Here is a 24614-nt window from a genome sequence, read left to right as displayed (position 1 = left end):
TTTTTTTTAAAAAAACGGTTCCTTTTTAAACGTCGGGTAAATTTTAGCGTTTCCTAATTTATTTGGAAACTATCTAGAGTTTGAATACATTTGTAATTTTACCGAAATTGCCAATTAAACTTTTAATCCAAAGGGATATTCTTTACTTGATATTTTTTTAAAATGTGCATATATGTTTGTCGCGTGGCGTAATGGTTAAGGTCGTGGGATGTTCATCACGCGGTCCGCTGTTTGATTCCCATTCGGTTCAATAGGTCATGATTTTTTTTTATTTCTCGCATAATGAATCTTTTAATACAGACATTAAATACGTTAAAACAGTTATATTACATAATCAGGCGAGAGTTCGAATGAAAATAAACATTTACAAAAGTTCAAGGAATTAATGTTTTGCTCTGCTTTTTATTTATTATCAAGAGAAATATAGTGTATGCTATTCCTATCAAATAATACGTGTTTTTACTGTGTAAGTTGTTAATTTCTGCTAACTGTTTGAATGTATTTAGTTTCTGTTAAAAACGTATTATTTCATAATAGCATTATTACCTTTTTTCCATTTTCCAATAAAATAATACGTTTTTAACTATATGAGTATATTTGACTTCTATTAACAAACATTGTAATACATTTTTAATTGTTTGAATTTATTTGAATTCTGTTTTAAAAAAATATTTTTAATTCGTTTGATTTCTGTTAAAAATGTATTATTTTATTCGAGATATAAGTACATTTCCTTTTTTCCCTTTTTCCAATAAAATAATATGTTTTCAATAGAAATTCAATACATTCTCACAATTAACAGTAATTAAATATATTAATTCGGCCATAATAAAGCCAATGTTCATAGGAATTGTTTTATGTCATTAAAATTAAAACTTGTCTCCCAAAAGATCTAACACCCATTTTATAATTACAGCTTGTGTAATATATTTATATTTATATTCGGATGTTGTTATACATTACTTGTATACCTACTTATGTATGAACAATAGGTACATATAGTCCACACACACAAATATACATTTACGCATACATACAGGTACTTAAATTATTTAACATCAATTTAGGTACCTTTGTATGTATATATTTAACTCAGTGTTGCCAACCTTTTGAAACATATTTATGCTAGAACTCAGAAAAAAATATGCTATTTTGAGAAAAGTTATGCTACATTTAACCAATTTTTTTAAAGTTATTTATTAAGGTAGAAAAACATTGCTTTTACGACGCAAAATAATAAAGCTGTAAAAATTTGCTAAAAATTAATATTGCACATAAATTATTATAATATGTATTATTATAAATTAATATCCATTTGCTTTATAGTCCAAGCTGTTTTTCTTTACACTTTACACACACACACATTAATAGCCAAATACAGCTAAGGAAGAGATTCATCCTCTGTACTGCTGTCGTCAGCAGAATTTAGCACATTCGCAGAAGTCTAAGTACTGGTCCTGGGATACAAAGATGTCTTTGTCATGAGGCTAACCATGCTTTTGGTTGGAGTGAAGCCTGTACAGCATCCAGACATCTTCACTGTTTGTCTTGCTTGAAGTGTTCCATTGATCGTGGAAGTAATCATGCGATTCGCTTTGCAGTGGGAAAAAATTCTCTCTGCATCAGCATTGGCATGAGGTATGGACAAAACAGAGAGAGCGAAGTGAGGGAGCGCCTTGAACACATCATTCCCACGGTCATGCTTGAGCAAGACGTCGCTGAAAGATAGCAGTGTGTGTGGCTGTGTAATCAGAGATCCCAGTCCTTGCATGTAGCACCGAAACTGTGTTATCTACTGCTCTTATTACACCGAGCTCTCTGCGGTAGTTCCGAGTGGTACCGTTTGGAGCGCTAAACGCTGCCGCAATTGTCGCCGTGGAAGAGGAAGATTCTTCATTCCATTGTTGAAGCCCAAGAGTAACCATGCGTCTCGTGTACGCCGGTCACGTGTACGTGTTCTGAATATTTTTTGTAGCACGAGTTATTGTGAAGTGGGGCAGCATAAGGTATGTATCAATTTCCTGTTTGTTTTTGTTTCTTTTTTCTTTTTTTTTTAATAATTTGGGTACGTAGTATAGTGGTCACTATGTGCTGAAGGTCTGTAACTACATTGTTTGCTAGTTTATTTTGGTTTTTTCGTAATTGATATTGCGACGAGAAGCATTTGGCTTCTTTATAAATAAGCCTTGTATAATAATTATGCCTATAAGCCTATTCGTCATTTTATTTTGGTTCTGGTAATAAAGCTTTGCAAAGCAATTATATTGTTGGTAAATGTGATAAAGGGGCTTTAATTAAACTAATTTTAAGAATGCAAACCAAAAGTTAGGTACGAGGTTTTTAGTCTAATAATGTCCTGGTGTGCAATACTTTGCCCGATAAATAAGTTACAGAGCATATTGTGCAAAAAAATTCTAATGCGGGGATAACTTTTCAAAATACACTTTTAATTTAGGTATATAGCTTTAAATGAGTTCACAACAAATACTTAATATGAAAATTTAAGATAACGAATGAATCCTTAAATATTTAGGCAAAAACTTTTGACCTATTGCATTTGCTATTTACCAGTCTATAGGACTAATGATTTTAGAATATTAAAAATGTTATTATTAAACATACTTAATGTTTTCCAAAATATGTAGACCAATTATTTAATACAGCATTGTATTTTAACTAAACAAGTTTAATTTACTACTGAAACGTTGGTTTTTATATATGTACTAGCTGACCCGGCGAACTTCGTACCGCCTTAGCGTAGCAATGATGCACTACTTTATTTTGTATAGCTGACCTATCTTAGGTATGAGTACCTATTCAATTTGAACTGGAATCTATAATATCCTCCATATAAAAATGAATCCATAATTCCCTGGTATCACTATAACTGAAAAGGACCTTCCTAATTTAATTAAATAAAAAACAAAATATATATTGTCAAAATAGTGTTTATTCCATAGGATTCAATAATTCCACTAATGTTTTTACAAATTGCTATTGAACAACTTGGCATTTTTAAGTAAACAATGAGCTCAATACCACGCGCGCTCTATAAATCAACTAATAGTCTCTGTACCCCTCACTGCTTCTCTCTACTCTAATGCTTTTTGATAAACTATATTTTTAGTTTTATGTTCTGGCGCGTAAATAAATAATGTTGATGGTTTTCCGACACGGGAACAGGCGACATATAATTGGCCATGTGAAAAACATGGATTTTCTAGGTTGATGCCACATACACTTAGCGACTGCCCTTGCGATTTATTTATTGACATTGCAAATGCAAGCCGCACTGGAAACTGTAAACGCTTAAAGCTGAATGTCATAAGGTTACTTTAAAAATATTTATATTGTACAAAGTGTTGGGTTAGTTTGGAAATAATTTTATATATGGTGGTTCAGTATTCTTAAATTTTCTAATTTTCCGTTAAATTTTTTCTTTCATAAGAACCTTCTCGTGACAATAACAAACACAACAAAAAAAGAATTAGTGAAATCGGTTCAGTCATTTACGCGTGATGGCGTAACCAAGGAAAATAGGAATTCATTATTCTTAAATTTTCTAATTTTCCGCACAATTTTCTTAATTTTTTCTTTCATAAGAACCTTCTCGTGACAATAACAAACACAACAAAAAAAGAATTAGTGAAATCGGTTCAGTCATTTACGCGTGATGGCGTGACCAAGGGAAATAGGAATTCATTATTCTTAAATTTTCTAATTTTCCGTACAATTTTCTTAATTTTTTCTTTCATAAGAACCTTCTCCTGACCATAGCAAACACAACAAAAAAAAATTAGTGAAATCGGTCCAGCCGTTCACGCGTGATGCCGTGACCAAGGAAAATGGGTTTCATTTTTATATATATAGATATGTATGAATATATTTTTATTTATTATTATTTGAGTGCCTACCAACAGTCAAAGCATTTAACAGGTGGGCACTTGACAAATATTACATAAAGAAATAACAATAACGTACACAAAACACAATGATAAACACAACAATAAAAATGGGACAACACAAACATAAACACATGACAAAAGACACATATAAGATTATAATAGCTACATTTGTCAATTTTAAATTAATTCTTATCAATGAAATAACAATAAAACATTTACATCAGAAGTTATCTTAACTGCAAGAAAATTAAGATTTCAAAATGTCTTTCATTGAGTTTTTTTGCCCTTTGGAAAGGGTCTAAATCTTTCAAAATATCATTGCAATTATCAGTACACCGTTTTGATAGTTCATTTTTTATGTGATACGTTCGAAAGGGTCGCATTGTTCTATGATTGAATGACGGAACTCGAAGACCAATTTTGTTTAATATTTCAGTGCTGTGGTAAACATTTATAAAACAATTTATTACAAAAACAGTATCAGTAACTTTCCTTCTAAACTGTAGTGTATGCGTGTTCAAGATTTCAAGGGTTAAGTCGTAGTTAAAATTCTCTGAATTATCATCTATTAAATGTTTGTTATAAATGTATCTCAACAATTTATTTTGTATATTTTCAAGTCTATTTGAGTCAGTGGTAGTTATAGAGTTCCAGATGACAGAGCCATACTAATCTCGATCTTACTAAGGTAAAATAAAGACTAATTACAGAAGCAAGAGAGCTAGCCAAATAAGTTAAATATTTCATAAGCCCAATTATTTTGTTTGCACTTGCAATTAAATTATCCACGTGGTGATAAAAGTAAAATTTTGAATCTAGGAGAATACCTAGATCACGCATAAAATAAGTTCTCTGTATCATGTTGTTGTTTATTACATAATTAAAAGTTTCTGTATATGTTTTCCTAGAATATGATATTATTTTAATCTTCTTAAGATTTAATTTTATTCCGTTAGTTTAACACCACTTAGTTACATTATTTATATCTTCTTGCAACAATATACAATCACTTGGTGTTCTAATGGTACTATATATTTTTAGATGTGTATGTGTATATATATATATATATACACACACACACATATGTGTGTACACACACACACCTATGTATATACACACACACACACACACACTTATACGTGTCTAGGGCCCCATTCGAGGACCTACTCCCTTTAGGTGAATCAGAGGACTCAGAAGCAACTGACCTGAGACAGTGTTTGCGAGGACAATCGTCTTAACAAGTGAACGAGAGGACCTTTCAATGCGAGGACCTACTGCAGTGTGGCTTCGAATGGTACCACTGTTGGTTTAATCGTTTCACTTGTCAATAAAATGCACTTTTAAAATTTTTTATTTGCGATTTCAGCAAAAATTCAGTTTATCATTACCGAATAAATGCTATATTTTTGCTAAAATAAAGTTTTTATAATCCTTTTTTTAGTACTATGTAATCACGTGTGAATTAAAAGTATTTTAATAAATTATGCAAATTCATGTTCTTTTGCCTATAAAGAAAGAAAATAAATTGCACACTTTTGGCTTGTTTCTTCAATTAATATAATATAAATATTTCGAGAAGTTGTTTAGCCCTAATCCTAGATTGGTAAATTAAAACATATATATATGTAGATTGTATTTTATAAATGACATATAATGTCGCATAATGGAAATCGGGAAACACTTGTGTATTATCGCATGCACAAGATTGAAAATAAATTCTTTGCTAAGCGGGGAAGCAGTCTCGCAGCTTTGTCTTACAGGTGGTTGTGGCAAACGTCCAAAAGCACGTAAATATGTGTGACAAAGAAATATTTCCTGCGAAAATTGCCAGATATGTAAAAGTAAGATGGATTTTTAAATTCATTAGCTATGACCAGGGGCGTAGGGAAGGGGGGGGGGGGGTTTATAGGGATCCATTCCCCCCCCCCCCCCCCCAAATGTGTGGAAATTTTTTTACTCGATTTGCGTTTGTTATTTTAGCATTCAAAAATTAATAATATTTATAGCAGTATAATATTCAATGTTATATCATTAAAACTGATAAAATAGACCCATTTTTAACCTAAAAATCAAAATTTTCCCGGGGGAGTACCGTACTCCCGGACCACCCGCTTTATAAGGACGGGTGAATAGCCAAATGTTTAATTCACCCCCCCCCCCCCCCCCAACCTAAAATCCTGGCTACGCCTTTGGCTAAGACTATTTTAACGTACGTTGTTATAATAATCAAAACACGAAATACATGCTGCATGATTGAATAGAGGCAGATTATTTCCAAACACATTTTAGTGTCGCGAACAATAAATTTGTTTGGTACCGTATTTATTTTTGCTTTATTTTGTGTTAGTAAGCCTTGTGCATTTGAAGAGTTCGTGAGGATCTAATATCACACACTGCGCGCATTACAGTGAGTATAAGGACGTCTTCAATTGTAACAGTCTAAACTAGGACCCTTACACATGTGTGTTAGTAACATTGTGCGTTTAATGCGTTTGCGAGGACATAATATCACACACTGCGCGCATTACAGTGAATATAAGGACGTCTTCAATTTTAACATTCTAAACGAGGACACATTTCTTCGCAGCTTGGTTGCAAAGGATATCACCGGGACGTGTTTATATGACCCTCGCTCAAGTCTCTCCCCCTACCAGCCCTCCTTTTCGCTGAACTCACCCCATTCCCGTTATCTTGTTGCTTGTATATGTCTCCGAGCAAGACAAAGTACAATCCTACAACTTTTAATTCGATAGCTGGGTGTGTGGAGGAGTATTTAGTTTGTCGGGTTCTCGTTTACACAAAGGCATCCCTATCATGGCCTGATAAGCGATATGCGACGCTTGCCTTCTTCGGTTCCAGGGGAAGCGAGTGGCATGGGTAAGTGTGGCGGTGCTGGGCTGCGTGGGCCGAGGTCACTGTGCCGGCAGTGAGGCTGGTTGGGTGCGGGGCTGCGGCCCAAATAGCGATATAAAAAGTAAAAGTTTTGGCGAGTGACTAAATTTACCGGACACAGGCAGCACCCGGGCCTTATAACGCTTTTTTAATAACAAGTAATTTTATTTTCTTTCGGTGCACTTAAATTTCTTTTTTTCTAAATTTTTTTTTTCCGCCCGTGTCCGTAGGCCGTTTGGGTGAGGGAGGCCCAAGCCTCCCACCCCACTTCGTAAAGTTTTTCGCCGTGAGTCTGTGTACCGCGTGCAGTTTCATGTTTTAATTTCCTAGTTTCTCAGTTTGAGGCATCTACTAATTATCTGACGTCTTGTAAACCGAGTTCAGTCGAGGCTACAAAAATAATGTAAACTGACATTTTGTAAATTTTGTAAAATTAATTGAATAATCAATATCTTCAGAAAATCCAAATATTTAATTTCACCACCGAGATAAACTTTCCACCTTCATCTTAAAAGAAAAGGTTTCGTCTGTGTTTTGTCATTCATGGCCGTCATGGCCGACCATTAAGAGGCCTATACAGACAGTCTTCAGGGCGTGATTGTAGGGCCTTTTGTTAAGAAGAATTTGCAGCTTCTCATTACAGATAAAACTGTCATTTTTTTTGTGTATAGGGAAAGGATGAATGGGTCGATCTATAATTTTTATAATGCTTTTTAAATTTCGTAACATAGGTAAAACTATTTCCGAATGTGTGGTTTTACGCAGCTGTTATATGTATCGTGTGTAATGCATACAAAAAAAGTAGACACACACAACGATAGAGTATTAATCGTTGATTAAAATGGTGTAAAAAAAATACATAGGTCACTGCTGAAAATCTCCCAGAATTCTTCTACGACGAAATGCATTTCCGCACATTTATTCTGCCGGGAAGTGTCTCCCTCGCGCGGCGTATTCTTCAGCCGGCGTCTGGAGCCGAGGAGTGGAGCGAGCGGCTGCTGTGAAGGCAGCGGAGGGGAAGTTTGTCTGACGGCTGCTCGGTGGCCTTGTCAGCGCGTCGGGGTATCGGATATCGCGATACGCACATGTGTTTGCAGGAAAAGTGTCTACCGCTGAGGCCGCCTGGTCGGGAAGTAATAAACAAGCGCGGCTCCAGTGGAAGGGCGCAGGGGGCGATAGCCTCTTCCGAGCCCAAATTTTACTTCTTATTTATTTGTAGGGAATACTAATGTTAACTTAAATACTTTCGTAAATGAGCTAAACTCTTCTTTCAATCAAAATTTGTACGAAAAATACTAAATGTCAGTATTTGAGGCCATATATTTGGTGAATATCCCCTCTGGCAATGTCATGATTATTAACCGCATCCTCCTGTGTGTGAGAGCCCTGCCCAAGAGGTCTTCCTGGAGCCGCCATTGGTAAGAAATTCTAGGATTCAGGCAGTTATTCCCAGAGAAAACCTCAACCACGCTTTATATTAGCTTCACCTGTATGATTGTATGTTTGTAACCGACTCCTTTGGGTGCGATTGTGACCCACTTTAAACTGTCAGATTTCATTCAAACTGTGTAGATTTATCGAGGACCGATGACAATACGCTAATTTAAAAAGATTATTCCATTATTTAATTTGAAAAATAAGATTTTTGTCAATTTTTATAATTTTCATCTAGTCGATAAGGCAGGAATTTATGTTAAAATTAATTTCCAACCATTATCTTTAGCCGATTTCTCTAATATTAACAAATTTCCGAATACCAAAGAGAATTTTCAATTCAACAAAATAAGCAGGAATTTAAATTTACAATTTTTTTTTTGTAGGAAAAAGCCTTGTTTGCTGTTGTAATGAATGGTGATTGACTTACCTATTAATTTTGTTCTAATCAAAATAATAGTTAAAAAACTAAAAAGTACGCTTTTATAAATAAACTAAATAGTAGAAAATAATTAATAGTTCAAAAAAATAAAAAAAACACGCTTTGTATAAAAAACCAAACTAATGAATATAAATTATAACAAAAAAAATTAAAATAAATGTTAATAAGTTTTAATTAAGAATAGTATGAAATTTTTTATTAAATATAAATTAATAATAGTATAAATAAGAAAAAAATACACACAAACTTGACTCTTTCCGCAGTGCATTAAAGATTTAAACATTTATAATAAACACTTGGGTAGGTGGTGCTTGAGGCACCGATAACGAATAATAGCTTTTAATATAGAATTAATTGAATAGCATAATTTTAACGAAGCAGCTTTTAGACGCACGAGTTTATGAGATGAGAAAATATCTAAATTAAGTAATAGGGATAATTACATATGGAGCCTAATGAAAAGCTTCATTAATAAAGCAGAGAAAATACCACCGCTGTAATGATTAAAATTTTTCATAAATACGATGTAACCTGCATCTAGCGAAGTCCTCGTACTCTGCTTTTGAGATATAGTGTGTAAAAAAAATATCACGTCCTCAGAGTCGGCTTCTAAGCACAAGTGTGTCGTGACTGCGTCCTCGGATTCCGCGCTCACTACCTAAGTGTGTGTTTTTGAAAGTGTGTGGATAGCTGTGTAAGGGTCCTTATATAAGATGAGCAACGCCAAACGATACAGAGCGTGTGTAAAGACGGGCGACAGTAGCACAACGTGGTGGATACACACGCGAACTACATGGTTGACCCTTCACGTTTTATCCGAGGACCCGGCGAAAATCCTTCCAACACCAGTTTGATCGTAGAACGCGAATCCGAGGAATTTTAATCCGAGGACCTGTGTAAGGTCCTCGGATCGCCACAGGTCCTCACATCCACGCTGAAAATTCATGTGCAGGTCCTCGTATAGGGCGCCAAACACAGTCACACACACGCTTATTTAAAATTATGTTATTTAATAACTTAACAAACCTTTCCGACAAATATCATCATACTACATAGGTAAAAACACTGTAGACATGCTTGATGGAACTAATTTTTTTCTTCAGTTTTGTTCCTACTTGCTAATAAAGGTAAAGTTACGTATTGCGTATCCAAGTTAACCCTTTAATCCTGATGGTATGACCCTGATGGCATGTTCCTGTGGTACATGTTTTTTTTTATAGCAGTGGGAAGGTACGTAGCGCCAACGCGTTTCGCGCGTCAGCCCGAAACCTGACGTAATTTATATTTTACATCACGTTTCGCGCGACAGCGCCTTCCCACTGCTAAAAAAATAAGCATCATGTACCACAGGATCAGGTGTACAGGATCATGCCATCAGTATCAAAGGTATATTTGTATACACCTGGATACGGAATACGGAACTTTTACCTTGCATAAAAATGTTTTAAGGCATAATAGGGAAAATGTTTCTGCTCCGGCTTCTTCGTTAGTCTTGGTATGTGAAGTGGTGGGAGGAAAGTTAAGAAAGCCAGTAAGGAGATAATCTAATTTAATGGATATATTTACAATACGATTATTATTTATGGCATATCATCTTAGTTGCAGCATAATAAAAAATGCAAATATATTTTTACAAGTATCAGAACTTTGCTTTAAACTTTTATGGCAGATGTATGCAAAAAAAACACATTATTTTAAGATATCATGCATAAGAACCACTTGCATAAGCAAAGGGTAAACAATCTCTCATTTATCTCTTCACCATTCCCCTTTAAAAAATCCAAAAATAAACACTAGAGCTGAACTTCATTTTTAACATTTATGGTGTTCTATCTTAAATGTTTCAATTTTGATTCTTCATAGTTTGAAATTACAACACACATGTACCTACTTATTTCAAAGTAAAAAAAAATCAGCAATACCTAAATGGAAAATAAAACAAAAATTTAACTAAAACTTTCTTTGTTATTGTTTTTTACTGCGTATTTTACATCAGCTATAGTAAATTCAAAATTAAGTAACCATAACTATTCATAATCTGAATATGTTTTCAAAATTATATTCTCTTTAATTTTTTTGACATCTGTATATTTTTTATGAAAATAATAAAATTATTTTTGATCATAATGTTTTGGCGTGGTGCTACATAATAATTTGTTTTATTTTTATTAATAATGCATTATCATGTATAAAATTCTAACATGTTTCTTGGAGTTCAATTAAAAATATCAACTCATTCTCAAAACAGAGGTCCAAGATATGGCAAAAATTTAACTTATTATTTGTTACAATACCTTTTTATAACATAATATTTATAACTGCACATCAATACCTAGTGTGTACTGTGCCCGGCAGTTATCTTCGCGTCTCTCAGCGCGGGGGTGCGGGGACAGCGGGACCGGAGAAAGAAGAGGGGGTAAGCAGGCGACACGTAGCCGAGAGCCGTGTAGTGGCTGTTAGGAAAATATCGCCCTTCAGTGTATACCCGAAAATAGAAGGCGAAGGTGGCAGCTCGCAGAGGCGCGGTAAAGTGATACATAGCGGAGAGCGGGAAATAATAAATGCCGTTTATTCTATGGTATAAGTTGATATTACTCCAAAAAAGCGCAAAAGTGGCTTAAATGGAAAGTTTAACATTGTAAGTTATATGTTCTGCATTGTTTGTACACTATGAATGCTGACAATCGAATAGTAATAATAGTAATTAATTTTAATTTAATTTTGTTTTTCGTCACCTAATACAATCAATTATCATGGAAAGAGAACTTCACACTTACATTAAACAAATCATATAATATATATGAGGTTTTGAAAGTTATAATATGCATTCTAAAGTGGAAGTACAATGTAAATTGTATTTACATTTATAATAAATAATCGATTAAAGGTGCATTAAAATATAAAGCCACACATACACAAGCATTTTTTAAATGCCATTAACGTTCGTAGTCATGTGTTTCCTAAACGACTGACATGAAGTTAAAGCAGTAAATATAACATAACAAGCTCCATGTTTACTTAAATGTAAATCCAGCGCTAAATGGCAAGTTTTAGGTACGGAAACCGGAGAATGATAAGGGCTAGACTGGCTCCAGCTTCATCAACATTGAGATAGCTTTCGCGCGGAGAGCTACAATTGCGTAATGTTTTGGCCGTTTGCTTTTTCTTGTAAGACTTTTGTTTTAATTAACTTTGAGAACACAATGAATTGAGAAGCATAGTTTTAAATTTATTTTACATACTAAGTGACCTAGTTTTACAAAATAAATCGTGTCTGGTTTTCGCTAGTTACTGAGTTAACATTTCAATTAATTTTGGTTAGCATAATAATTAGCAGACACCGTAAGTATATTTGATGGGATAATGTGTCATTTGCTTTACGTATGAATTTGTTTATTAGCCTGTTTTAGGATAGGGCCTACACAGAGAATATTAACTTTTAAATGAGTTGTTTAATATAAGAAATAAATTTTGCTCGTCCAGTGAATAAAACAAAACATTTTTTTCCCTTACAGATGATTGAAGAGTGGTAAAGAAAATGGAAGTAACTTTTCACTGTAAGGAGAAACAATGTGATTTTGTAACAAAATATCCTGTGCTGTACAGCAGACATTGCTCAGTTTTCCACGTATCTGGGATTAAATCTAGATTTGTGTGTGGCAAAGTATCCTGCCGTCGACAGTTCAGTTGTCATAGCTCATTCCTCACTCACTTATCAAGAGATCATAAGACATGCACTCAAGTTCCTATTGCAGAAACCAGTATCGTTTGTGAAAAATTTACTTGCCAATCATGTTCTGATGAATATAAAAGTGTTGAAGGTATCATTAGCCACCTGAAAAAGCACTTGCAGTCCAGTAGAGATGTTAGAGTGAAGTGTCCACATAATGGCTGTGACAAGTATTATTCACTTTTGTCATCATTCACTGCCCATTTGTCAAGGGCCCATAATTCGTTCAAGACAAATTTACTTAGACCTCATTTCACAGAAAAAGAGGCGGAGAGTAATCAAAATGAGGTGTGTCAGAACAGTATTGCTAATAGAATTTCAGAACAGCCCTCTCAAAGATGTGTTGAAATAGTGCAAACAAACTGTGTTGAAATGGAGCTAACCAATTCATGTGCTTCAATCACCCAGAGTGTTGCCTACTTTTTACTCACTCTCCTTTCCAAGTACCATTTGTCTGAACACACTATTCAGTTAATTCTTCAGAAGTTTACATCTATTTCCAACTATACACTTGAAGCTGTAAGAGCGAACTTAATGAGTAAGCTATCAGGCATTGTTGAAGAATCCACTTTGAGGCAAATAATGCAAGATGTATTTGAAGAAAAACATGGTATTCTTGAAGCACTGTCACTGGAGAAGAAAAGTCCGCTAAGAAGTACATATTCCAGAAGGAAATATTATGAAGAGAATTGTAAATTTGTAAAACCTGTTGCTGTGCGATTAGGCTTAAATAAATGTAATAAAGAATGTCATATGCATTATGTACCCATATTGGATTCACTGCAAGCATTTATGGCTGACGAATCTGTTTTTTTGCAGTATGTGGAGAACATTAAAAATTATAATATTCCAAGTAAGTTCGAGCTGACAGACATTAGAGATGGAAAGGTACTAGTAACACATCCTCTTTTTTCTGTCGATTCAGAAGCGCTGCAAGTCATTCTTTTCCAAGATGAATTTCTGGTTGCAAACCCTCTTGGTTCAAGTAGGAAAGAATTGAAGATGCTTGCTGTGTATTACACATTAGCAAACTTGCATCCATGGAGCAGAGCGAATGTAGATGCAATACAACTTGTTTTGCTATGTAAATCAAAAGATTTTAAGTATTTTGGTCAGAGAGTTATTTTTCAGCGATTGGTCAAAGAATTAAAATCTCTTGAAATGAATGGGATTGATGTTAGGGAAAAGAAAGTGAAAGGTTCCGTAGTATTTATTGCTGGAGACAACCTTGGCAGCCATTGCATTGGAGGCTTTGTTGAAAATTTCAGCTCATGTCAGTACTTTTGTCGCTATTGTTGCATTTCGAGAGAAGATTTCCACAATGGAAAACTGTACGATGCTGTAAGAACCAAAGAATCATATGAATTGGCTTTACACACTGCTACAGCAAATAATTTGATCAGTTTTGAGGGCTTAAAGATGAATTCATTATTCAATGATCTTGAATATTTTCATGTTGTTGACCATTTACCCCCTTGTATTGGACACGACGTTTTCGAAGGTATAGCACAGTATGATGTTCCACTGATTTTGCAGTCTTTTGAAACTGAAGGATGGATTTCATGTGAAAATTTGAACAGAAAAATAGAAAAGTTCAAGTATAAGAATCATGATTCAAACAACAAACCATGCCACATTTCATTTTCTGGTAGGTTAGGAGGACATGCTGCTCAGACATGGACATTTATTCGCATGCTGCCACTTCTCATTGGGAAACAAATACTAGACCACTCTAATCCATCATGGAGACTATTCCTACTCCTCCTACATATCTGTCAAATAATATCATCTCCAAGGGTAAATTTTCAGATAATAGGAATTTTGTTGGAGTCTGTTACAGAGTATGTGCATATTCGAAGAAATATTTACCCTGATGTACCTCTGAGGCCTAAACATCATTACATGTTACATTATCCGAGGATGATGGTGATGTACGGTCCACTTTCCAACATTTGCACGATGAGGTTTGAATCCAAGCACAGGTACTTCAAAAGGTGTCAGTCAGCATCCAGCAACACCAAAAACGTGACTAAAACTCTAAGTATCAAACACCAGTTGTTGCAAGCAGCACATGCAGAAGTTGGCTTATTTAATTGTACAACTGTAATCAGTAATGGGTCTAGTTACAATCCACTCTTTTTTAGTTCTGCTGTGAACCACGTAATTGAGGAATTACAATTAGACAGAAGAAATATTTCTGTTGGCACTTCTTGCATGCACAAGGGAACTCTATATAAATCAAATGATGTTCTTGTTTTAACTTCTTATTTGGATTTGAACACTGTCATTGTGAATATGTTTCTGCAAGTGACTGGATCAGAATCAGAACTGTTAATCATTGGAGAACAAGCTGAAGCAGAAAACCAGGAATCTTTTGGTGTACATAAGCTAAAGAAATCAGGGAACATTATTTGTGTCTCGATCAACAGTCTGCAAGATCATGAGCCATACCCAATTTATGAAAATCTTGGTTATCCTGTTATTGTACTAAAGCACCTGACCAGCTAATTTCCGGTGAGTTAAGCATGAAATATTTTTTTCTGTTAACTCTAAAGTGTGAACTTTTGAATTAAACCAATAACTACTCGTAGCAACTGTATAAATAAATAAATAAATAACACGAGACCACCATCAGCATGACCATATGTTGGCAGCAACATAAAGATAAAATAATTATACAGTATGCATCTGCCTCTGCATGTGCACAAGAGAGTAAACTTAGTACATTTAATACACATCCACTTCAAAACTGCACAATATACTCGCAAGTGCCACTTCCATGAAGCACGGTTAAGATAAAATACAGTTTTCTTTGTTGTAATGGGTCACAACTTTGTGTAAGGTTTATTTAACTTAAATGTAGCATTAGGTGAATTCATAAATAAGTTTGTGTGTGTACACAAATACAGTGAAACTCTCTCCAAGAGTTCCTAGTAAAAATTATTTACAAGTAATACGTTCAAAATAACAAATGTACCAGATGTCCTGGTAAAATTTTTAATATGTCTGAAATTTCTTAAAAGGATTTTATTGTATATGCAGGTTAGGGATCTTGCTTGAGTGCTCTTACATCACTAACTTGTTTTGGTATATTAACATAACTGCTGCTTTCTTACCATTTGCATGATTTATGTTTATATATAGGTACATTTAAAGGCCTAGGGGTATTCCTATGTGTACGTGAAGTGTATTGCAGGACATGGTTTGGCAGTGTTATTTTATCTGCTATTAATTGTGCACTTCACATACACCATTGATGTTCTTCCATTGTAGGGAGATCCCCTAAGTTACCTAAATTTTTTATATGCCCAATATATACTATATGCACTGTAGTATATTACTCAGGTGTTACTATGTATTTGTGATTTGCAGATGGAGGAAGTAATTAATTTTATACAAGAGACAGTTCCAGGCGCCTATGATGATGCAATTTCAGAAAAGCTGGAGGAAATTGGAGTCCAGTGCTTGGATGACCTGCAATACATAAGCTTTGAAAAACATCTAGTTCCGCCCTTGAAACTAGTTGCTGCTTTGAAAATTGACCGAGCTATACAGACCAGGGTCTCACACAATTTGACTCCAGAGCTGTCAGTAGTGGCAGTGTGCTCTACTCCAGAGACAGAAACATCTTCTAGTTACAAAAGTACGCCCAAGAACATTTTGTTCCACCCACTTACAAAAAGCTCAGGAAATAAAAAAAATCTACAGAGTTTCATAATTCCTTACAACAAGTTTCCCCCACATGTTACCAGAAGTATGCAACAAAACAGGACATTGTCTAGACCTAATGTCTTGAATGAAGTAGTTAGAATAATCTGTAATGAAGTACATGCACTTGACACACATCCAGGCTCTAGATTTTTTGAGAGCCTTGCCAAAGAGCTGGTAGGGAAATATCCCAGCACATTTGGGCTAAAGCTAGAAGATGGCACTTTACTTGGTGATGGTCACCACTTGTTGCAACGAAAGCTTGAAGAGCGGATGAAAAATATGAACAGAGGAGTGAAAAGATCGCTGCATTATGATGATGGCGAGGACGACGATGGTGACTGTGTGGAAAACAAAAAGAAACTGATAACAAAAAAGGACAGCTATGGGTGTGTCAATTTTCTCCCAAAGGAATTGCCAGAAAACGAGACCCCTGCAACTCAAGACGAAAAAAGAATGTGGCTGGTAGAGGAGTTTCAGAAGGTACCAGAAGATCGCAATAATGAACAAATTAAAAGGTACATGAGTGTGACGTATGCCACACAGCGCCCATCAATCTTGAACAAACAGTTGGACACTGTGCGTGAACACTGGCCATTTCTTTTTGAGGTAGGTATTTTTTCTGTATTTATGAAAAAATGCACGTAAATTGAGCTAACATATTTTGTTTTATCTTTAGTTACACAAATTTGTTCAATAAGGCCAGTAAATAACATAAGGAAGATGTAACATTTCTGGGGTTTCAGTTATGTTTGCCATGCAGAAATAGGTATGAGCAAGTGTTTGCAAGGATTACTGTTGTGATTAAAAACTGCAATGAAATTGAAATCAAGTGTGTGTAATAGGCATTTCTGGTCATTTTTTAATGCAATTTAGTGAGTGAATTGAATAATAACTTATTGTGCAAATATGGATCTACTGGGTTTCAGCTTGTATGTAAAAATAATTCAGTTATACTTTGTTATAATGATTTTTTTTAAATTCTCAATTGTAAGCCTACCGTAGCTCTACCCAGAAATACCCATATTTTATATACCAAAAAATTTAGGAAAATACCTAATGCTTACATGCACCAATTCCCTTCAGCTTTGAATTTAAGTTAGTTTTAATTGAATTCAAAACAATTTTAAATCTTAATTAAACTTTTCTTACTGTAAAAGTATTGGAGCTTTGCACATGTCTAGTGTGAAACTAGGTTTTAATTACTTTAATTTGTAACCAATTTTATTTTGTGTATAAAATTGTTTTCATTATGTTGTATTGTTTTTTTACAGAAAGAATATCTAGTGGATCACTTTAAAAAACTCATGGGAATTTCATTGCTTGAGGTGGCTAATGAAGCTTACCAGACCCTACTGCCATTATTGAAAAAATTTTTAACCTCCAAGGTTAATGTGGAGTCGAAGAAATTGTCTGACGAGAAGACATACATACGCGACAGGCTTGTCTTTATTGACAGAAACAATTTCTCTTCAGACCAAATGCTTATTTTCATTATTGATATCCTCATTCACATGTGGAGGCAGGAACGAGAAGAAATATTTGTGATGTATGAGGTACTCTATTATATTGTATGTAAATGATAGTGTAGCCTAAAATTGTTTATTTTCTTTTTTAAATAATCTGTAGTAAGCCCAGCACATAAATTACTTCATGTTAATAAATTTGCAGTGATGGTTGATTAGGTACCAATTTTAGCATCAAGTTTAGTTAGAGCTGAACATGCAAATTTGTCAGTCTGGTTAACTTTGAGTGGGAACATACTGAGTAAATTTCGGGCTGTGTACTTTGTTAAACTTTTATATACGTGTGTGTATGCCCCGGTGTATGTATGTGTATGTACACACACACACATACAACATACATAATTATAGTGCCTACTACATGGAATAGAAATTCCATAAAGGAAAAATTTTAGCTGTATAATTGAAGTTTCTGTAGAAATAATTGTACTGCATAACCAATAATATTGAAATATCACCTACCATTTCAAATATTTAACAATGCACATACCAATGTAAATTTCTGTGCAATAACTATACAGAACCGAGACTTCTTAAAGGTGAATGCCCTAGTATCCGCATAGTTAAGGACAATTTTTCACATTTTTATAAGAAATTTTTTAAGGCATAACAAATGTTGAACTGAAGAAATAAATATTTACATTCATAACTTTCCTTTTTTGTGTTCTAACATGTCTGAATAATTACACAAAAACCTTCTAATTCATGTTGATTTTTAAAAATTCTGTACACATGGCTCTAGCGTAACTTCGCTGATGTTAATATTAAACTCACGTTTTAAGTAGGTATAACATATGATGTACTGTCATGGACTGCTACAAATTCTTTTGAAAGCATTTTTCCATTTTCCGAGTGAGTAGTAAGGAAATTTGATTATGTTCCAATACACTTAAAGTACAAATACACTTAATTTTGAACATGTTAGTCAATGTAATCAGCCTGAATTAAAAATAAACTGATGTTGCGTGGCACAGATACCTGTTAGTGAAGTTTTTGTTTGTTTGCATCCATAATAATTTCCTATTTCCGCAGGAAAAACGGAGCTGCAGATACAAAACTTTCCCATAAAACAAAAGCATAAATTACTATGCGCTGTATTAGATACAATGTAGTATCTATCAAAAACATTATTTTTTGTTGATTTTAAAATGAAGTTTCCAACAACATGTACATGCCCAAATATAGGGTATTTACATTAATGCCATATTTGATAGAAATAACAAATTTAAAAAGTTTATGGCGATACTTGCACAATAATATGGTTCTAGGTAACAGAAGCAATTTTTGAGTGTTTCAAATGCAACGCCAACCTTCACTGTTTACTATTGAATTTTTTATATTAAAATAGATACTGAATAAATGAGATATGATAGCACCTGTTGAAACCAGTTAGCCTTAGTCTTCTAGTACATACTGACTTGGCCATCTCAGGTCACTTTTGCAAAAAAAAGTGCTAACCAAGTAAATGCTGATTTTAAGTACTTTAATGTTTTTATTGGATGAAGCTTCAACCCTTACATTTTGTATGCTTGTATGTGAAAATAATTCAGTTATTCTTTTTGTAAGGATTTTTTTTAAATCAGCAAATGTAGGCCTACCGTAGCTCAAACCAGAAATGCACATGTATGGCTGTTTAACCAACATGTTCCACTTATCGAATACATTGATTTTTATTAGTACAAAAAAGTTACTTGATGTGTTTTTTAGTAGATTTTTCATTCATAAACAGCCGTGTTAATCTGTAATTTTACAATTAAAACTTAATAAGATCGGAAAATTGGCTAAAAATGTAAGCTATATTTAAACATTTCTGTTCTTCATATGCACACGTCATTAAAAAAAAAACTTTAACCATTAAATACACCAAAGCGCAATGCCTATTTTTGCATGTTCCAGCTCAAACATCTTACAATATATTTTTAAAATACTAATGTTAAGTTACATTTCATTGCTCTAATGAATCAAACCATTTTCAAAATATGTTATTGCACAACAGCACGAAACATATCCTAATTAGAACATTTTTTTCTCCTTTTGTGTTACTTGTATTGATGTCAATTAAAGTAAACTGAAGTGCAGACTCCGTAGATGAGGTTGCACTATCAATTTAATTGATATCCGAAAGTCAAATTTTATTGCATAAATAGCCAACATTGCATGCCAGTATGTTTACCTTTCTTGTGGGTGTTATATGATGCACTAAAATCTAAACCTAATTGAAAAATTACCTAAAATCTGTACAGTAGAAGGCCATATTTTACAGTTCCATTATGTTGACCTTTAACCCATCCAGACTTCTGGAATAATAAATTTTCTGCTGTCCTGATTACTGACTTTTCCCAGAAGTGAATTTAGAGCAAAATTGCTTTTATTTTTTATCCCGTCTCTATCCCAAGACCTGTTCATATGTTTTTAATTATGTTAAAGCTGCCATGTAGAAAGTGAAGCTCTTGGTTTTAACATTTTGTATTGTACCATGAGTACATAACATACAAATTTGTGGAAGTAAAAAGGTTTAATTTGGGGTGAAAACTGTAAAAGACCAGCATTATAATCTAACTTATATTATTCAAAAATAAATTTTTAAAAACATTCCATGAATAGACTTTTATTACTGCTAAAAGTAAAATGACACATTAAAAAACTAGAAATTTTGAAGTGAAACAATTCATCATAGATGTTCATTGTTAGTAACTTTTAAGTTATATTAAAACCAGAATTAACTTTTTTGAAACATTTGTAAGTAGTGTGCTGTAGCTCCTAATCTGAAGTGTGGTTTTATTTTTGTACATCAGACCATTACATTTGTTGAAAGTAGATTGTGGAAATGATTAGAATAACAACAGCTATGCATCTGGGGCGAGACTTTGCTAAAACTGTACAGGATTGATTTATGAGTGTTCTTTAGGTGTAATGTGCCTAGATTTTTTTAGTACCAGTCCATGTGTTAGTTCGTTGTATGCCATATATTTATACCAATGCTATTGTGAACAGCTAATGAGAAGAAGTCTTATTTACCAGTATTTTTTCTCTTCATTTAATTGTAAAATGATACATATATGCGGTCACCAAATGTAATTGCTCTGTCTGCTGATATGTTGCAGTTATATTTGTTTTGAATATAAAAGAATTTTGTAGCAATTTCTGTTAATATTTTTTAAAGGATACTGCTTCTGTTGCTGAAGTTGAAGCATCAGCTTCAATGCCTCATCCCCACATTGCAGTTCTGGGTGGTAACGACTGGAACAATTTGCCATTGGGTAATTGTTATTTGCCCACAATGGAAGGGCATTGCATCAGTCCACCAATGCCGGCCAGCGATGCTATAATGGTAACATTTGCAATGTATTTTGTGCATTCGGTGGCATACCCTCCCAAGACAGCTGGTATATGGGAGTTCATCCAAAGGTAATTTGTTTTTATTAGTATTAGTTTTTTTTTTAAATTTGTCTTTTCATCTACTACATTCAAAAAAGTTTTGAAATGGCTGTAGCTGGGAATCCAAAAGAGAACAAAATTAATTTCTCGGACTTCCTTACGGGGATGGGAATGTTTGATTTTTAGACTGCTTTATAGAACTTTATTATGGTACAACAGCAAGGTCTGTGTCTAAATTCGAAACATTGTAACATACAATTGACTTGTCAGTTCTCAGTATTTTAGCAAACAAAAAAATAAGGGTATCATTATTTTTAAAAATTGTATATGTTAATGTAGTAAATTTGCTACTTACCAATATTTTTACAAAACAAAATATATTTAAGTTAACTAGTTTATCTTCATCGTATGAAGTTAGTGTACTGATGCACTATTTTGGGAGAATTTCCTTTAAATGTCATACTGTTGTGTCCATAAATTTAGGCTGTACATTGATAATGGAATGTATAGATGTGTAAGTGGATCAGTCATCAAACTGTAGCTGCATAGAAGTGTTAATTCTTCTTCATCATTATCATCAACATCATCATCAATGTTCCACTCCTGTTCACCATGTTGTTTACAAGCCTCCTTGTCATCCTGCCTTAGTACATTTCCTCCCTCTCCACATCCTCCCAGGTCCATCCTCTTAGCTCCACTTATTCTCTCACTGTCTCTGTCAATCTTTTTCTGGCTCTTATTCATTCACCTTGCAAATAGTACTTATTATATTCTAATCAAAAACTGCGTGTCCATGATTATACACGCCAAAAACTGCCACACACACTGTTCCATCGTTTATATTTTTGCTTGCACACAAGAAATAACATTGAGGTAAAACGAAAATATAATTAAACCTTCAGTTTCACGCAGATACTTACCCAAACAAAAATTTACGTGTTGTATAATTATAAACGGGAATAATTATCACAGCCGATAAATCATTGAAAATGTTTTAACTAGTAAATAATTTTGAAAATATATTTTGACTAAATTATCCAATGTTTTTCCAACAAGATTTAGCTAGTGCTGCACCATAGTTCTTTGTTGACTGCAAATTTTGGGTCAACTGATTGTTCCTTGTGTCTATGTGCGTATTTTCCTTTAATAGTTGTATCTAGAAAGCTCTCGTGTGTTAAAACTATTATAGATAAAGTGTTCTGAGATAAACATAATCAACCAATGTGCATAGCTAGAGAACAACAATGTAAACTGGTTGGAAGATGGTGATATAATGCCATACCAAGTCACAGCGGCCACATGCATACATAGCCATTGCACTGTTGCCATGCTGTTCTGGACACTCAGTTAGCATGTGGTTACCACACATCGGTTCGTTTTTGAACCTTGTCCGGCTTTTTTTTTACACAAAATTTCCCATCTGACACTTTCAACTCTGAATCAGTTACTATTTGGGGTGCTCTTTCCTGATGCTGAATGCTCGAAGTTCAACTTACTATTTATGATAAATTATTTATTTTGTTTTGTTAGGCCTGTTGGTACCTAAATTTCAACAGATCTCTTCTGATAAATGTGTTTTAACAGTCCCATTGTGTTAACCCTTAAGTGCAAAAAATCTAATTTTATATTTGTTTTAAGTTGTTAGTTTTGTGAAATTTTACTTGTGAGAGCAGTTTACACTATGAAAAATATTTTGCTTGCATAGTTTTCCTATGACTGCAAGCCAAAGTAAAAAATTAGCCATTTGTGCAGGCATACACCCTGCAAAAACCATTACTGTATTTCATTTAGGTATAGGTCATTTTATTAGAAAGGCGTATGCCTGCACTGCAAGATAATTTTGACTTTACAATCTAGCTGCCTTGGGAGAAATGGATGCAAAAAAATATTTTTGTAAGGGGAAGCTAATCACCTACGTAACATATACAAAGCTAACACAATTTCAAACAGATAAAAAGTATGCATTATTTTTTGTTGCTATACGCGATTCAGTAATGGGACACATGATTTTAGTTTGTTGACATTTTTGTTGTAACTTTTGGCTTGAAGACAGTTATTTAAAACTCATAAACACAGCAGCAGTACAGTCCAATAACATACTCACTACTGCTGAGGAGTTATGTTCAATTTGTAAACACAAACACTAAATTATTTACTTGGACATGTACCCTTATTTAGGAAACTGTACAATGCATTACAATATGAATACCACACCAGGACACTAAGCTTAACTCAAGACCATATACCTACACATAATATGCTTTCTACAATTCACCTTCCCCTTTTCATTTCTGTGATCCATGTTCTTCCTACTTATCAGCTAAGTTCAAGGGAGAAGAGTGTGACAAATGGTAGTGGCAGTAGTAGTATATTGGAGTTATTGCATATCGATTATAAAAGCTTGTGTCACTGTCATAAAACTTTATACATCATAGGTTTTAATTTTTAGTGGAATATTTTACAGATTTTTGGTATTTACTCAAAAATGTTCTCCCAGTTATAATGCTTGCTCTGATTTCATGCTATTATACTTTAAGCTACTTGCCAAGCAAATCTCATCCGGAAAAAAAAATATTCAGTGTACTTACTCAGTTTTCGGGTGTTGCTTTCAAATTTCAGTTTTCAGTTTAAAGTTTGCCAAATGTTGCATCATACATAATTTATATTTTTTCAGAGATCTAATATATATTTTTTTCTTTTTTAATACTCTCATAAATTTCTAAAGAAATCTTGATATTTTAACCACATTGGATACTATTTACTATAAATATGGAATACCAAAATTAGGGTCTGCATACAATAAATACATAAATTGCTTTTGTATTAATACTAATGATATGAATGGTAATATACATTTCTAACAGAGTAAATATCAAGATAGGCTATAAACGTTTGTAACTTATAGAATAATAAATTTAAATGAAGTTAGTAGGTAAGTGTTAAATTGAGATGTGAAGGTGCACTAGGGTTAATCGCCAATGGTAATAAAATTTTAAAAATATGACAAATTGTACTTGTGAGATGATAATTTGCTATTTTATTTGTAGAGTTAAAATATAATATTCAGAGGTAAGTGAAGGCTTGATAAAATGTTTTTATTTACAGTGCACTAAACTAATATTCATTTTTTGATGTTTTACAGACTTGTGTTCCAAATAAATGGAGAAGGATCTAAGGTTAAAAGAGTCAAACGACAACCTGCTGCTGTACACACAAGAGTGGCGTCATTAATAGAGGCTCTGACTCATTTCAAAGAAATGTGGAGATTGTAAATAGTAAAATGATTTTATTTTTAAATGTTGATATGTACCTCTATAAATGTTAGTTTTAATGTTGATAATGCACACCTATGAATGTAAACCTGTCACATTTCTTTATTGTTTATAAAAAAGATTTCGTGATTTGTTATTACAGCCATTTTGTATTATTTCAGCTTTGAGATTATAAATTTTAAGCGGTTTTTTTTTAGTTGAGCTATTTTTAATATGTTTGATGGTAACGGAGCATACTATTAGCATACTATGTAAATTGTGCTGTATTCGGACTTGTTTATTGTATTATTGTTAATGTGTTACCAATAAATTCTTATTTGCAATTATTAT

At 33.6% G+C, this 24614-nt stretch overlaps 1 protein-coding gene across 1 annotated transcript; it reads left to right on the top strand.

Moving 5' to 3' along the window:
- Positions 1–1915: 1915 nt before the first annotated feature.
- On the top strand, positions 1916–24409 carry LOC134535054 (uncharacterized). The gene is made up of 5 exons (XM_063373892.1): positions 1916–2006; positions 15776–16720; positions 17386–17667; positions 20798–21042; positions 24155–24409. The coding sequence occupies exons 2-5, from the start codon at positions 15776–15778 to the stop codon at positions 24282–24284; spliced, it is 1602 nt and encodes a 533-aa protein (XP_063229962.1). The 5' UTR covers positions 1916–2006; the 3' UTR covers positions 24285–24409.
- Positions 24410–24614: the final 205 nt, after the last annotated feature.

This window comes from Bacillus rossius, chromosome 8 (assembly GCF_032445375.1).
Source record: "Bacillus rossius redtenbacheri isolate Brsri chromosome 8, Brsri_v3, whole genome shotgun sequence".
In the NCBI taxonomy this organism is placed as follows: Eukaryota; Metazoa; Arthropoda; class Insecta; order Phasmatodea; family Bacillidae; genus Bacillus; species Bacillus rossius.
This window is presented reverse-complemented; position numbering and strand designations above follow the sequence as displayed.

Coding starts and splice junctions, on each gene's coding strand:
- LOC134535054 (XM_063373892.1), top strand. CDS start 15,776: ATGGAGGAAGTAATTAATTTTATACAAGAGACAGTTCCAGGCGCCTAT. Junction 17,668..20,797: donor AAATATTTGTGATGTATGAG/GTACTCTATTAT, acceptor TATTTTTTAAAG/GATACTGCTTCTGTTGCTGA. Junction 21,043..24,154: donor ATATGGGAGTTCATCCAAAG/GTAATTTGTTTT, acceptor GATGTTTTACAG/ACTTGTGTTCCAAATAAATG.